We start from the raw sequence: 16,482 nt of genomic DNA on the forward strand, positions 1-16,482 counted from the left end.
CCATTCATTGTGATCATGGCTGATCATCCACAATCAGTAACCCGTGCCTGCCTTCTCCCCATATCCCTTGATTCCGCCAGCCCCTAGAGCTCTAACTTGTATCCACCTACTTGCCAGGTTTTGTCCTATCCCGACCTCTCTTCCAGCTTCCACCCCCATCAGTCTGAAGAAGGGTCCCAACCCAAAACATCACCTATCCATGTTCTCCAGTGATGCCGCCTGACCTGCTGAGTTACTCCAACATGTTGGGGTTTTTTCTAGCTTTCTTGAAGATATTTGGTGGATTGGCGAACAAGTAATCTGATAATTGGTCCAAACATATACTAGTTTCTGGAAAATAAAAACAAAATACACACACCTAATCTATTTGTGCTTTTGTTTAATTTCTATGTGGTCTTGGCTGATTTATTAAATTAAAAATATTAGCATCAATGACATTCACTCTTTCTTCTCCGACCACACTCAACATTTTATAAACCTCCATTAAAGTGACAGAAACGAGGCTCTTTTCTACTATTTAAACCCAGATCTTCAAACTCATCTAGTACCTAATATTTTTTTAATCTGAAATATCTCTGGTGTAGATTGATTCTATTCCAAATTCTCTATCAAGTAGAGAAAATGGATCAGAAGCATTTGAGTGATAAATGGTTCAACTGTTGCCAAATTGGTATTCAACATTAATTATGTTTTAAGAAATCATTATTGTGGTTTGCTGATTAAGTGTATAAACCTGGCCTGCTATCAAAATCAATCATGGGCAAGCTGCCAGAGGGTTGAGAGAAGATGATGGGGTTAACAATGCATGGGTCTTTCTTGGCAACCGAGCAAGCACAAAGGCTTGGCCCTAGCCAGTCATCATTTGTACAGATCATGAGGCCTGTGATCTACATGTATCACTTCATAGAAGTCTTGATCTTTACAGAACCTGCTGAAGTTATATATTTTTTACCTTAATAGAAACATTGTCAGAGGGTACTATAAATGTTATGATATCCTGGAGTGCACAATTCATTACTGATGTATCCCTTATTTTATTGAGTTAATTGAGAAGGTCATGGATTGTGATCTTGGTCTGATTTCTGATGTTAAATAATTAAAATGGCTGCACAGATTAATGTCATCAAGTATGATAAAACATGCGTTGGGATGAACTGAGCCTGGTCCAACTTGCTGGTGCTCTAGACCTGCCAGAAATCGACAAAAATAGGTAAATGTTGCTTTTTGTGTGAGATTTACGCACGAGGAACAGGTGTACTTGGTCTTTTTCTGAGGAAGGATGCTAATTTTTAAAGAAATAATTTAAAATGATTTAATAAAATTATTATAATTGAAAAGGCTTTGTAGATATTCCTGATACAGGAAGGAGTCTGTTTCACCAAGTCTGACATCCTGTAACTCAAGTCCTAGCAGTTTTATCTATATTACTCACCCATCTTGTTTTTGGAGTAATCTGCCTTTTGAATGGGCTCTTGAATGAACAACTGAACAAGAAAAGTACCACTTTTCACCTTTCTCCACCTGCTTTTTAAACCTCTACGTGGCAAAGATTAGTCACTGAAGTTCTGAATTTTTAACCTCTAAAGACTTGAATAGTTATTTATTATACAGTCTATCCAGTTTTTAAGCTTGTGAAGTAGCTTTATCACTGCATAGACTAAAGCATGCTCTTACTTTATACTGCTGTTCCTCCTTTGATCTCCATGTTCCGATAGTTGGGGCTGTTGCTGCACAATCATATCAGGATTCAAATCCACCTCTGTTGGGCTGACCATTACCTTTGCTGCTCCAAGTAAAGCTGTCTTCCCCTTGTTGTAATTCTCTAGAACCTGGATAGACAATGAAACAATTGATTTTAAAGGACTATGGTTAATTGAGTAGATTATTAGATTAATTCACCCTTTCTACACCAATTCAGTGAAAACAAATGAATGATTAGAGGTTTAAGACTTTAAATTCAGCTGAGGATGAATGGGTTGAAAATGGCATCTGCCTGTTCGCCAAGTACCACACAATTTAGTATGATAATGAATGGCTGCACAAAATAAGGTTAGTGATCTCTCGAGTATGGCTGATATGGGAGAGTGAGAACACCAAGAATCTACACTGGTGTGATATGTTAGGCCTTGAATTTATACAACATCAAATTCTATTGTATTTTCAACACAATTAAATAATTGCTAATAGGTACAGATATTACTTCAGGAAAGCAAAGATCTGATTTATGTCAATCAGCATCAACTATAATGTACATTCATTGATGTACCTGGTACACGTCGTTGTTCTTACATTCATTTTAATAACTGTCTTGGAAACTGTATGTGAATTTTCTAGTATTTGATCTGTCCACTATTTTGAGCACCTTCTACTTTCATAGAATTTTTTACTTTGAATTGGCATCCTACCTCTTCTATTCACTTTGATGGAACATGAATAGTTATTGCTTTATTATTTTCACATGTATCGAGATACAGTAAAAAGCTTTAGTGTCCTTTTAAACTAATCAGATAATACTATACATGATTACAATGAAGCCGCACAGGTACCACAGGTTCACTCTTCAAAAATATTCCATACCCAGTCTCTACATGGACACCAAATGTAATGCATTTTATACATCCTCTGTACTCTTAGACTTGTCACTACTCTCATGTAAGATGACATTTTTATTTTGTAAAATTAAGATTTTGAATAATAAAATAATCTGGCCTTATTTCCCTTCAGAACACAGCATGTAAATATGAAGAACAAGCAGTGCATTTGTATGCAAGGTTGCTTAGAGTATTCTTGCAGCTTACTTCCTTACTACCTGCTGCTTCTGACAGAGTTCCTACTGTGAATGCCTTTGGTAGCATAGACATAACTTGTTCAGTTGGACGAGATTCAGGACAGAACATCCCATTTTTGCTTATTAGCAAGGAAGGAATATGATTTCTTCAAACAAGGCTGGTGGAGACTAAATACTTCCTGGCTTACATTCAACATTTGCACCAGTAGTGTTCACAAATTACATTGACACAAGGAAATAGATTCAATATGTGACTGATATCAGTCCAAGTCTAATGTAATATAGAGATAGAAAAAGGGACTGGATGTCTATTTATTTTAGACCTGCTTGTGAATGTCTAAATGCTGATAGAAATGCTCTTCAGGAGTGTGGGCCAACAATTTAACTTAACCCACAGGCATTTCAAGAGTTTAAAATCAAATTGTAGTATCAGTTTGATTTGCTTACTAGCCATTTTCTCCAAGTCCAAGGTTTATAAGTTTACAAACCATTCCATCACTGGAGCACAAAATCCAAGCTATCAGCAAGTCCAACAACAGGCTGCAGTCTTTAGGATGAGACTCTAAACGATGACATGTTCTGCTTATTAAGATTGACATTAAAGATCACTGTACATTATTTGAATAGAACATAGAATGGTTATATTTAGAAGTAGTCTTGGTTTCTAAAGAGTAAAAGCAGGATTTGGTGCACAGTTGTGAGTATATTGGGAATATGGTAAGAAAGCATCCTTGCAGGGCACGGGTGTGAAGAATTATTGTGAAGGAAGTTTTGTCACCTATACTCGATGATTGTGGCATATGTCAGAAAGGTGAATAGGTCCTTGATTATATGGCTACTTTTTCAAGGGGTGTAAAGAAGAGATGAAGTCAATGGTGGGGAGGCTGGTCTGTGGGATGGATGGGGTTACCTCCATAATTCTCTGCAATTTCTTGCAGTCTGGGTAGAGCTGTTCCCAAACCGAGCTATGATGTAACCCAATAGAATGTTTTTCTAAGATACTTCTGAAGAAGTTGGTGAGAGTTGTTGGGGTACATAATAATAATAATAATAATGCATTTTATTTATATAGCGCTTTTCATATACTCAAAGACGCTTTACAGAGATTTAGAGAACATAGGGAAATGAATAAATAGATAAATAAGTAAATAAGTAAACGAACAGAGAAAGGAGACAGAAGGTGAGGTGACCTTCAGTGGTTGAAGGTAGTACTGAACAGGTGAGACTTCAGCGATGTTTTGAATGTGGTGAGTGTGGAGGAGTCTCTAACGGTTTGGGGTAGTGAGTTCCATAGGGTGGGAGCAGCCCAACTTCCTTGGTCTTCTGAGGAAATAGAGGTGTTGGTATGCTTTTTTTGCCTGTAACTTCAAAGTGGTTGGTCCAGGACAGATTGGTGAAATTTACATCTAGGAACTAGAAGTTCTGGGCCACCTCCACTTTGGGAACATTTTTTTGCAGATTGGGGCATGTACTCCACCTTGCTTCCTGAAGTCAATAATTAACTCTTGTTTAGCTGTCATTGAGGGAAACATCTTGACACCACAATACTAAGCTCTCTATCTCCTACCTGTACCTCGTCTTGTCATTATTCGAGATTTTACCATCTATGATGGTGTCATTTGCAAACTTGTAAATGGCGATAAAGCAGAATTTGACCTCATTGTCATGTGTATGAGCCTAGCAAAGAGCTGAGTATAGTGCAAAGGAAGTATAGCAAGACCTTCCTTGTGCAGTACCTGTGATGAGAATTATTGTGAAGGATATTTTGATGCCTATCCTCAATGATTGTGATCCATTGGTTAGAAAACCAAGGATCCAGTTACAGAGGACAGTGCCAACTCATAGGACCATGAGTTTGGAGATAAATTTGGTTGGGATTATAGTATTGAAATTCCTATTGTGAATTCTAAGATTGTCCTGATCCTCTGATTTACTCTTTCTGGCATTATAATGAACATTTTCCTGTGATCTAATACTACTTTTTCCTGTTGGGTTTCTAGTCTTCGAGGAAATACATTTCTTGTAAATGATTATATTAATTCTTTAGAGTCATACAGCACAGAAACAGGTCCTTCAGCCCAACTTCCCAATGTCAAACAAGATGCCCCATCTACACAAGTCGTACCTTTCTAAAACTTCCTTTTCCTTTCTTATCCATGTAAAATAATGTTAGTTATTGGGTATTTGCCATAATTTAATTGAATACAAGGAATTTGCCATGGTGCTTTGCTCGCAAGTAACAACACAATATACAGTAGACAATTAAAAATAAAACATTATAATTTAAACATGTGAAGAATGAAATAAAATACCCGAGCAAAAGGAGGTTACAGACTCTTGGCTGTTGATTAGAGCTACTGCTTCTGAAAAAATGCTGTTTTTATGTCTGGCTGTGGCGGCTTTGACAGTCCGGAGTCGCCTTCCAGAGGGAAGCGCTTCAAAGAGTTTGTGGCCGGGGTGAGAGGGGTCAGAGATGATTTTGCCCGCTCGCTTCCTGGCCCTTGCAGTGTACAGCTTGTCGATGGGGGGAAGGTTGCAGCCAACAACCTTTCGGCTGATCGAACGATCCGCTGCAGCCTCCGGATGTCATGCTTGGTGGCTGAGCCAAACCAGACCATGATGGAGAAGGTGAGGACAGACTCTATGATGGCAGTATAAAACTGGACCATCATTGCCTGTAGCAGATTGTGTTTTCTCAGCTGCCGCAGGAAGCATACCCTCTGTTGGGCCTTTTTGGCTGTGGAGTCGATGATGGCCTCCCATTTAAGGTCCCTGGAGATGATGGTTCCAAGGAACTTAAATGACTCCACAGATGTGACTGTGGTGTTGATGGTGAGTGGGGGGAGGGGAAGGGGAGCTCTCCTAAAGTCTACAATCAATTCCACTGTCTTAAGAGCATTGAGCTCCAGGTTGTTGCGATGGCACCAGGAAGCCAGCTGTGTCACTTCCTGTCTGTAGTCAAGTTCCTCTCCATCCTGGATCAGTCCAATCAGGGTTGTGTCGTCCGCAAACTTGAGAAGCTTGACAGAGGAATCTGTGGAGGTGCAGTCGTTGGTGTAGAGAGTAAAGGCAAGGGGAGAGCACGCAGTCTTGCGGTGCTCCTATGCTGAGGGTCAGTGGGTCCGAAATGTGCTTTCCCAGCCTCGCATGCTGTTTCCTGTCTGTCAGGAAATTGGTGATTCACTGACAGAAGGGTTCAAGCACAGTCAACTGGGAGAATTTGGAGTGTAGTAGTTCTGGCACAATGGTGTGGAATGCAGAGCTAAAATTCACAAACAAAATTCTTGCACAGGTCCCCTGGTGGTCTAGGTGCTGGAGGATGAAGTGCAGGCCTAGGATGACTGCATCGTCCACTGATCTATTGACCCAGTATGCAAACTGCAATTGGTCCAGCAGGGGGGTTTATGTTATTTTTCAGGTGGGCCAGCACGTCTTTCAAGGATCTTCATGATTACAGAGGTCACTGTGCAGGCTTGTAGTCATTAAGACCAGTAATCCTTGGCTTTTTGGGTACAGGAATAATAGTGGAGACTTTGAAGCAGGCAGGGACAGTGCAGGTTTGCAGGGACCAATTGAAAATGTCTGTGTAGACTGGTGCCAGTTGTTCGGCGCAGAGCTTGAGGATAGAGGGGGAAACATTGTCCGGTCCTGGAGATTTCCGGCTTTTCTGTCTCCTGAAAAGCTTTTCCACCTCCACAATTGCTATTGTTAGTGATGGAGAAGTGGCCAGATTGATGTTGTGCAGCAAGTGGACGAGGGCCCAGTCTTTACAGACTGGAAGTAGGTGTGAAGTGGTGATTGGGGAGGGGGTACCGGGGGTTATGTTTCTGTCTATCGAACCTGCAGTAGAACTCGTTCAGGTCGTTGGTCAGCTGACGATTGTCCAAGGAGCAGTGGGTTTTCCTCTTGTTGCTAGTGATTTCTTGCAAGCCCTTCCACACTGAAGAGTCATTAGCTGAGAACTTGCTCCTCAACTTCTCAGAGTACCTTTCCTTGGCAGCTCTGATCCCTCTTCTCAGCTTGTACTTGGCCAGCCTGTAGACATCTGCATCCCTGCTCCTATAGGCCTCATCTTTAGACTGGCGGAACTGTCTGAGTTCTGCTGTAAACCATAGTTATTTACCATTATACCTTTCAATGTAATTTCAGTCTATGCTAGGCAGCTTCTGTCTCCACCTTCATGATTTATTTTAGTAAGATTTAAGATGGATGCCAAAAGTACTAAGTTCATTAGCTCTAATCATAGACATTTTGCAGTCGGTTGGGTCAAAATTAGTCCAGCAAATACCTTGTGAAGTCCATCCATGACGATATGAGGCATGTGCTCGTTCAGCATGGCAGCAGAAATGATGACCTCATCCAATGTCTTGTTGTCACTCCATATCGCATAATAAGTCGATTCTTCCTGTCCACAACAACTGAACAAATGTTGATTAGTGAGAGGCAGCAAATTACATCAGAACACTTCAGGACTCTTCCTGCCACCGCATCACATGCCGTCCCACCACCACCACCACCCACAAAACACCACATAATTATTTCAATATATAGCATAAAGGTAGTACATAATGGTTGGTGTTTTGGTCTATATGCCCTCAAGTGATAACTTTGTTTCTCTCCACTGCTCCTTGCTGTTCTATTTCCATCTTATTTGTTTTTAAATTGATGGGAATAAACACCACAGCAGAGCTGCTGCCTCAAAGCTCTAGACCCTGACCTCGGGTGCTATCTGTGTGGAGGTGCTCCAGTTTTCTCCCACATCCAAAAGGTTAATTGGCCACTGTAAATTGTCCCTAATGTGTAGGGAGTGGATGAAAAAGTTGGATAACATAGAATGACGGTGGGCATGGACTTGGTGGGCCAAATGGCCTATTTATATGCTGTATCTTTTAATCAATCAATTCAATTTTTTCCATCTATAAATTTCTCTCTAAAGCTTTTTGTTCCTACCTGCACTACTTACTGTTGTCTCCTCTGCTCAACAGCCTCAACCCTCACCAAGCCTCGTCACCTGGCACGGTGGCACAGCAGTAGAGTTGCTGCCTTACAGTGCTTCCTGAGCCAGAGACGGGAGTTCGATCCCGACTACGGGTGCTGTCTGTATGGAGTTTGTACGTTCTCCCCGTGACCGCGTGGGTTTTCTCCGAGATCTTTGGTTTCCTTGAACACCCCAAAGGCGTACAGGTTTGTAGGTTAATTGACTTGGGTTTGTATACTTGGTATAAGTGTAAAGTGTCCCTAGTGTGTGTAGGCTTGTTCTAATGTGAGGGGATCGCTGGTCAGCATGGACTTGGTGGGCCGAAAGGCCTGTTTCCACACCGTATCTCTAAACTAAACTAAAAGCCATACCTCCTTGGATACACAACTTAAAATCCCTTCACGAGTCACTCATAACAGGAAAAAACATTGTCAACTGGTAGACCTGCTGCTTCCCCTCAGAAGGAAGGACAAAAGAGAAATTCAGAAACAAAATGATCTGCTGGATCCTCTTAGAAATGCAGGTGTCCAAAGTGAACATAGATTAGTGATACAGGAGCAGAAAATTGAATTGGAAAAAATGAATCTAGTTCATTAAAAAAAATATATAAACAATGTGAAGTAATGTAATATGCATTTTCATAGAAACATGGTAGTGCAGCTACTCTTGCATAGAAAACTGTAAAATATGTTTTAGTGTATGCTTACCACTGTTCCTCAGGATGGTTGTGAACCACATGAATGATCCGGCCTGGAGGGTAGAGTGGAACACTGGCAGAAAGTGCAATACTAAGGTCACTGGGATAGGCCCACTGTCTGTTACCCTGATTGGTAGTTATATCTTCATCCTCTGGCAGTTCTGATTTTGGAATACACTTGGTGCCGCCCATGATAATTCTCCACTGCAGGAAGAGATTTAAAAAGGCACTGAGCACTCCGTAGTTATGATATGAATCAACCACACCAGACTACACCAAGGAGCAGAATGCTCATCTGTGTCACCAACTGTCCCATCTTGGAAACTCACTTTTGTTTAAAAAGGTCTGTAAAATTTCATAAAACATATGAATAGTTCTTGGGGCTTTTGATTTTATCCAAAATTCTCAATCCTGATCTTCTCTGTACAATCCTACAGAGTCCAACTTAGATTTTGGTAAAAACAGTTGTTTCAATGGAAAAGGGGGGTTTGGAGAGTTTCAGACTCGCTGTAACAGTTATTTTTCCTGTAGGATTTTTAAAGTTGTTTTAATAGTTCAAAAGTTATTTTTGTTACTACAATCTAAAAATATTAAAGGCTACATGTGTAGGAAAATAGCTGCAGATACTGGTACAAATCGAAGGTATTTATTCACAAAATGCTGGAGTAACTCAGCAGGTTAGGCAGCATCTCAGGAGAGAAGGAATGGGTGACGTTTCGGGTTGAGATCCTTCTTCAGACTGATGTCAGAGGGCGGGACAAAGGAAGGATATAGGTGGAGACAGGAAGATAGAGGGAGAACTGGGAAGGGGGGGGGGGGGGGGAAGAGAGGGACAGAGGAACTATCTAAAGTTGGAGAAGTCAATGTTCAAACCGCTGGGCTGTAAGCTGCCCAAGCGAAATATGAGGTGCTGTTCCTCCAATTTCCGGTGGGCCTCACTATGGCACTGGAGGAGGCCCTTGACAGAAAGGTCAGACTGGGAGTGGGAGGGGGAGTTGAAGTGCTCAGCCACCGGGAGATCAGGTTGGTTAAGGCAGACTGAGCTAAAGTGTTGAGCGAAACGATTGCCGAGCCTGCGTTTGGTTTCACCGATGTATAGAAGTTGACATCTAGAGCAGCGGATACAATAGATGCAACACCTGTCCCTTTACCTCCCCCCTCAACTCCATCCAAGGACCCAAACAGTCTTTCCAGGTGAGACAGAGGTTCACCTGCACCTCCTTTAACCTCATCTATTGTATCCGCTGCTCTAGATGTCAACTTCTTTACATCGGCGAAACCAAACGCAGGCTCGGCAATCGTTTCGCACAACACCTTCGCTCAGTCCGCCTTAACCAACCTGATCTCCCGGTGGCTGAGCACTTCAACTCCCCCTCCCACTCCCAGTCTGACCTTTCTGTTGTGGGCCTCCTCCAGTGCCATAGTGAGGCCCACCGGAAATTGGAGGAACAGCACCTCATATTTCGCTTGGGAAGCTTACAGCCCAGCGGTATGAACATTGACTTCTCCAACTTTAGATAGTTCCTCTGTCCCTATCTTCCCCCCCCCCCCCCTTCCCAGTTCTCCCTCTATCTTCCTGTCTCCACCTATATCCTTCCCCCCCTGACATCAGTCTGAAGTAGGGTCTCGACCCAAAACCTCACCCATTCCTTCTCTCCTGAGATGCTGCCTGACCTGCTGAGTTACTCCAGCATTTTGTGAATAAAAGGCTACATGTTACATTGTTTAATAGAGTATTGTTGTACGTCTCAATAGAAGTAAATTTCAATGGCCTCTCGCAGCTGCATTCTTAAACAATAGTGTTTGATTTCTGCAGGGAAATTACATGTAAAGAGGTTTTCCTTCCAACACTTTTTTCCATGACAGCCTTTTCTCTGTACAACAATATCTAAAGGTGAGAGCGTTTTATATGTTCAGTATTTAATTAGGTCTGGAGATATTTTAATGTTTTGCTCTGATACCGTATAACCATTGTGCCTGAATAAAAAGTTTTAAACACTACTACTGGACTCAGTAAATCATTGAGAATTCAGTGATCCTATAGTTGCATTATATCCAAATTGCATAATGGAAACTCACATTATAGCAGAACTATCTGTTTTGAATTCAAAATCTTTACACCAATTTACAAGTCTCTTCTTTGTTCCTTCCTCAGCTTATACACTGGTATGTATAAGGGCAAGTCTTTCCAAACTGTGGGCGGCTGGATTTGATGCACAGCCTCAATTGTTGGATGCTCTAACCAACTGCCGTGCAGTGCCTTCCCCACAGTCACTGTCGGACTGTGCTGCACTTGCAGCAACCTTTCCATTTCTGCTCTCAAAATGGTTTCCACTTCCACTTTTGGACTGGCTGTTCCACCTCTGCTGCCACCACACTGATGGACCTGCTACCAAAACCTCTGTGTAGGAAGGAACTGCAGATGTTGGTTTAAACCAAAGATAGACACAAAATGCTGAAGTAACTCAGCGGGACAGGCAGCATCTCCGGAGAGAAAGGATGGGTGACGTTTAACTATATAACCATATAACAATTACAGCACGGAAACAGGCCAGTTTGGCCCTTCTAGTCCATGCCGAACACTTTCTCCGACCTAGTCCCATCTACCTGCTCTCAGACCATAACCCTCCAATCCCTTCCCATCCATATACCTATCTAATTTACTCTTAAATAATAAAATCGAGCCTGCCTCCACCACTTCCACCGGAAGCTCATTCCATACAGCCACCACCCTCTGAGTAAAAAGGTTACCCCTCATGTTACCCCTAAACTTTTGTCCCTTAATTCTGAAGTTATGTCCCCTTGTTTGAATCTTCCCCACTCTCAAAGGGAAAGGCTTACCCACGTCAACTCTGTTCGTCCCTCTTAAAATTTTAAAAACCTCTATCAAGTCCCCCCTTAACCTTCTGCGCTTCAAAGAATAAAGACCCAACCTGTTCAATCTCTCTCTGTAGCTTAAGTGCTGAAACCCAGGCAACATTCTAGTAAATCTCCTCTGTACTCTCTCTATTTGGATAGTCTGAAGAAGGGTCTCGACCTGAAAAGGCACCTGCTGCATTACTCCAGCATTTTGTGTCTAACAAAACCCCTGATGTGTGCAGACAAGGCTGCATGTCACATCTTGCTTTACAATCTCTCCAAACCAACAAGTTTTCCCAAACTATATAACACTTGCAAAGCGAGCACATGAAGATCCAAAAAGAGGAATCGATTAAAATTTTGTTTAATGGAGAGATTAAAAATAGTTGAATGTGCAAGCAAGAATAGAAAAACCAACCTTGGGTTTATTGCTCTTCTGTAGCACATCCAGCAGGTGTCTCCGAAAGACTTCTAGCTGAGACAACCCAAGTCTACAGGGACAAATAATTTGTTACATTCTGTTAACTAATTAATAGAGTTATATAATAACAGCTAATATTACATGGAAGTAGGTTAACTGTGCTTCTGTGAATTGTAAACCAACTCGCATTAATAAAATATCAAGCTGTCTAATGAGACCAACAAGTTCAGCTGCACAAACAATCATCATTCATTATAAATTCGTGACTGGAGTCTGATGGGTCCTGACCCAAATTAACATCTGTCCATCTCCCTACAAATGCTACATGAGCTTCTCCAGCACTGTGTTTTGCTCAAGATGCAAGCATCTGCAGTTTCTTTTGGCTCCAAAATCTATACTGTGCACAAAGTCATGAGAGGTTTCAGAGTTTGGTAGCAACATGATTAAATCTTAATTAATTATCTCAAATATACTGAAACATCTCATGTTTTATCAGGTGGCACCATCCTGCAGCTGGTTTATTTAAATATCTCAAAAAACATCATATGCTTTCATTATAAAAATGAATGTTATTCACACCACAGACTTGCCAGATTTTGTTTGGTTTCTATCCAAGGCAACTATCTAAATAATTATGTAGAAACAAGAAACTGCAGATGCTAGTTTAGGGAAAAAAGGCACAAAGTGCTGTTGTAACTCAGCAGCTCAGGCAGCATCCCTAGAAAACATGGATAGGTGACGTTTCAGGTCAGGATAATTATGCTAGGTACTGTACATACAGATTACATGACAAATTATAAAACCATTTAATATTAATTGAATACAGCTGGTTCATGCAAAATCAGCCATTCAAAACCTTTTAAGTGTATAAATATTTTGGTGGAGAATAAATTTTAAATAACAGTGTATTGCAGAATATATTAATAGATTCATCAATTAGCAAAGTTAAAGAAGATATTTTAACTTGCCTTGGCACCAGATCCTTCCCCAAGATAACAGATGTCACAAACTCCTTGGAATATTCCATTGCATCGCCGCTAGAGGATTATATTGTGGGAATTATTAGGAAATAACAATTACAGTGGTTAAACAATATACAAAAACTCTTGTTTTTTGTTCCTGAACTACAGCCAAAACGGTACACGATAACACGACAATTTTAGTCCCACCTTACTGGCATCCCTTTGGTCCTAATGGAAGAAGTTTCATTGAAATCGGTGTTATATTTTTAAAGTTATTCACATTTTAAAGTTTAAATCTATCTCCTAGCGAGGGGGGAGGGGAGGGGGTGAGAATCGGCAAACCATTTTATCTTGAGAAATCACAGCATACCTCATCATTGTCTTCAGGCTAATATCCAGCTGCAATAGTGGATCAGAACTAAAATGAAGCTTTACTGATCTAAATAAACTGATGTCAAATTACAATGTTTGAGAAACTAACCAAAACATGGTACAAGAGCCAGAAATGGAACAGTCATCTACGATGCTCAATATGGAATCTAATGTACTGAGAGCAGCTTCACCACAAGAACTGTTGTTCACCACGTTATGAATGTAACATATAACATATAACAACTACAGCATGGAAACAGGCCTGTCCGGCCCTACCAGTCCACGCCGACCATTCTCCCTGACCTAGTCTCATCTACCTGCACTCAGACCATAACCCTCCAATCCCCTCCTATCCATATACCTATCCAATTTACTCTTAAATAATAAAATCGAGCCAGCCTCCACCACTTCCACCGGAAGCCCATTCCATACAGCCACAACCCTCTGAGTAAAGAAGTTCCCCCTCATGTTACCCCTAAACCTTTGTCCCTCAATTCTGAAGCTATGTCCCCTTGTTGGAATCTTCCCCACTCTCAAAGGGAAAAGCCTACCCACGTCAACTCTGTCCGTCCCTCTCAAAATTTTAAAAACCTCTATCAAGTCCCCCCTCAACCTTCTACGCTCCAAAGAATAAAGACCCAACCTGTTCAACCTCTCTCTGTAGCCTAAGTGCTGAAACCCAGGCAACATTCTAGTAAATCTCCTCTGTACCCTCTCCATTTTGTCGACATCCTTCCTATAATTTGGCGACCAGAACTGCACACCATACTCCAGATTCGGCCTCACCAATGCCCTGTACAATTTCAACATTACATCCCAACTTCTATACTCGATGCTCTGATTTATAAAGGCAAGCATACCAAACGCCTTCTTCACCACCCTATCCACATGAGATTCCACCTTCAGGGAACAATGCACAGTTATTCCCAGATCCCTCTGTTCCACTGCATTCCTCAATTCCCTACCATTTACCCTGTACGTCCTATTTTGATTTGTCCTACCAAAATGCAGCACCTCACACTTATCAGCATTAAACTCCATCTGCCATCTTTCAGCCCACCCTTCCAAAAGGCCCAAGTCTCTCTGTAGACTTTGAAAATCTACCTCACTATCAACTACTCCACCTATCTTAGTATCATCTGCATATTTACTAATCCAATTTGCCACACCATCATCCAGATCATTAATGTAAATGACAAACAACAGTGGACCCAACACAGATCCTTGGGGCACTCCACTAGACACTGGCCTCCAACCTGACATACAATTGTCAACCGTTACCCTCTGGTATCTCCCATTCAGCCATTGATGAATCCATCTTGCAACCTCACTATTAATACCCAACGATTTAACCTTCTTAATCAACCTTCCATGTGGAACCTTGTCAAATGCCTTACTGAAGTCCATATAGACAACATCCACAGCCTTGCCTTTATCAATTTCCCTGGTAACCTCTTCAAAAAATTCAAGAAGATTAGTCAAACATGACCTTCCAGGCACAAATCCATGTTGACTGTTTCTAATCAGGCCTTGATTATCCAAATAATTATATATATTGTCCCTAAGTATCTTTTCCATTAATTTTCCCACCACAGACGTCAAACTAATAGGTCTATAATTGCTAGGTTTACTTTTAGAACCTTTTTTAAACAAAGGCACAACATGCGCAATGCGCCAATCTTCCGGCACCATCCCTGTTTCTAATGACGTTTGAAATATTTCCGTCATAGCCCCTGCTATTTCTGCACTAACTTCCCTCAATGTCCTAGGGAATATCCTATCAGGACCTGGAGACTTATCCACTTTTATATTCTTCAAAAGTGTCCGTACCTCCTCTTCTTTAATCCTCCTAATTTCCATCACTACTCTACTTGTTTCGCGTACCTCACATAATTCAATATCCTTCTCCTCGGTAAATACCGAAGAAAAGAAATTGTTTAATATCTCCCCCATTTCTTCCTGTTGATTAGGAATATACAATACTAACCCTGATTAAAAACACTGATCAAAATTTTAAAACAGCCACACGCAGATGCATGAAATCATGCAAACTGGAAATCCCTCCCGTAAAGAAAAGCAGAGCGTCTCGAGGAAACGCAGCAGCCACATGGAGAACCTGCAAACTACACACAGACAGCACAAGAAATCAAGATTGGACCTGGGTCGCTGGAGCTGAGAGACACTACTTGCTCTACCACTTTTCTGCCCAGGTAACAATGCGCAGTAATGTGCTATCAAAGTAAGGCCGTGTGTCTTTAAAACTAAAATTATTTTGTAAATAGTAGTTTTACTTATTCAAAGTGCTATAGCTTAGCGGGTGATATATTCCTTTAGTTACTATTTTTGGTGCAATTGAAACACATGATTCTATAACTCTAAACTGGGCATGGATGATATGCAACACAACATTAGCCTTGTATGGACTTACCTAAGTAGACCCCCAGGTGGAGAGTAAGCATAACAGCATAGAGTAGGATACTGTGGTCTGAGCAGGAAGGAAAGAATAGCTGCTGTTCCAGCTCCTAAGGAATGTCCAACCACAACTAATCCATAATGTTTGGTCCCTTTCCCCTGTTGATGGATAAGAGAAGCACAAAGGTTGGTAAAATAAATTTATTTTGTCTTTACTTCTCTTATCACCTTGTGGACATGAAAGGCCGGTAACCAAATGGTAAACTTTTTGTTTTAAGAAAATGATTATTAATTTCATTCAAATTGCTTGATAATATAGTTGTATTTTACTTATAACGGTCTATTTTGACCACAGATGGAACAAGTGTAAAGAATATTAAAACCATGCCTTTGGATTCCAGTATCCAAAGTATTCCATTTATGATTTAGCTTTCCCAAATTTGTTAGAAAGAAATGGAAGCTCAATGCTTATGGAATTTAAATGGGCGAATGTTGAGCTGGCCCAATGTTTCCAAAACAGAAAATACTCAGCAGTCCAGGTGAATCTGTTCCCAGGTGAATTTTGGTCTCGACCCAAAACGTCACCCATTTCTTCTCTCCAGAGATGCTACCTGTCCCGCTGAGTTACTCCAGCATTCTGTGTCTACCGGGTGATATTATAGGGAGGGTTTGATCAGACAAACCACTCTGCTGGATGCTGACCTCTGCAGCTGTCTAATTGCTGCATGAACAGCAGCTTCAAGTTTACAGTGGTCATCCATTGACATTCCAAACTGTAGCCACCGCCTGCACAAAGCAGCACTTCATTCACTCAAATTCACTCTGTTTTTCTTTTGCATCGCCGACAATCCGGAAAACCAAGAATAACTCATGGTTTGGGAAGTGTGACATATTTCCGCTTGAGGAGCAGCTCCGGTACAAGTTACAATGCAAAAGAAAATCTTAATGATCTCGCTCACTCACCGAAGCATAAAGCAATAAAGCCTACAAAAT

The 16,482-nt window shown here is 41.2% G+C and overlaps 1 protein-coding gene across 7 annotated transcripts in view; it reads right to left on the reverse strand.

Annotated features, from left to right (window-relative positions):
• Positions 1 to 16,482, reverse strand: part of dagla (diacylglycerol lipase, alpha) — a 167,450-nt gene that overhangs the window by 15,538 nt on the left and 135,430 nt on the right. For all 7 annotated transcript variants that reach the window (XM_078415439.1, XM_078415434.1, XM_078415432.1 and 4 more), the window contains 6 exons: positions 15,506 to 15,648; positions 12,712 to 12,780; positions 11,741 to 11,813; positions 8,474 to 8,667; positions 7,077 to 7,206; positions 1,675 to 1,829 (listed from right to left, as the gene is read on the reverse strand). In XM_078415439.1, the coding sequence (XP_078271565.1) occupies positions 1,675 to 1,829; positions 7,077 to 7,206; positions 8,474 to 8,667; positions 11,741 to 11,813; positions 12,712 to 12,780; positions 15,506 to 15,648 (764 nt within the window). The remainder of the gene's footprint in view (positions 1 to 1,674; positions 1,830 to 7,076; positions 7,207 to 8,473; positions 8,668 to 11,740; positions 11,814 to 12,711; positions 12,781 to 15,505; positions 15,649 to 16,482) is intronic.

The sequence above is a fragment of the Rhinoraja longicauda genome, chromosome 18 (assembly GCF_053455715.1).
Source record: "Rhinoraja longicauda isolate Sanriku21f chromosome 18, sRhiLon1.1, whole genome shotgun sequence".
Classification (NCBI taxonomy): domain Eukaryota; kingdom Metazoa; phylum Chordata; class Chondrichthyes; order Rajiformes; family Arhynchobatidae; genus Rhinoraja; species Rhinoraja longicauda.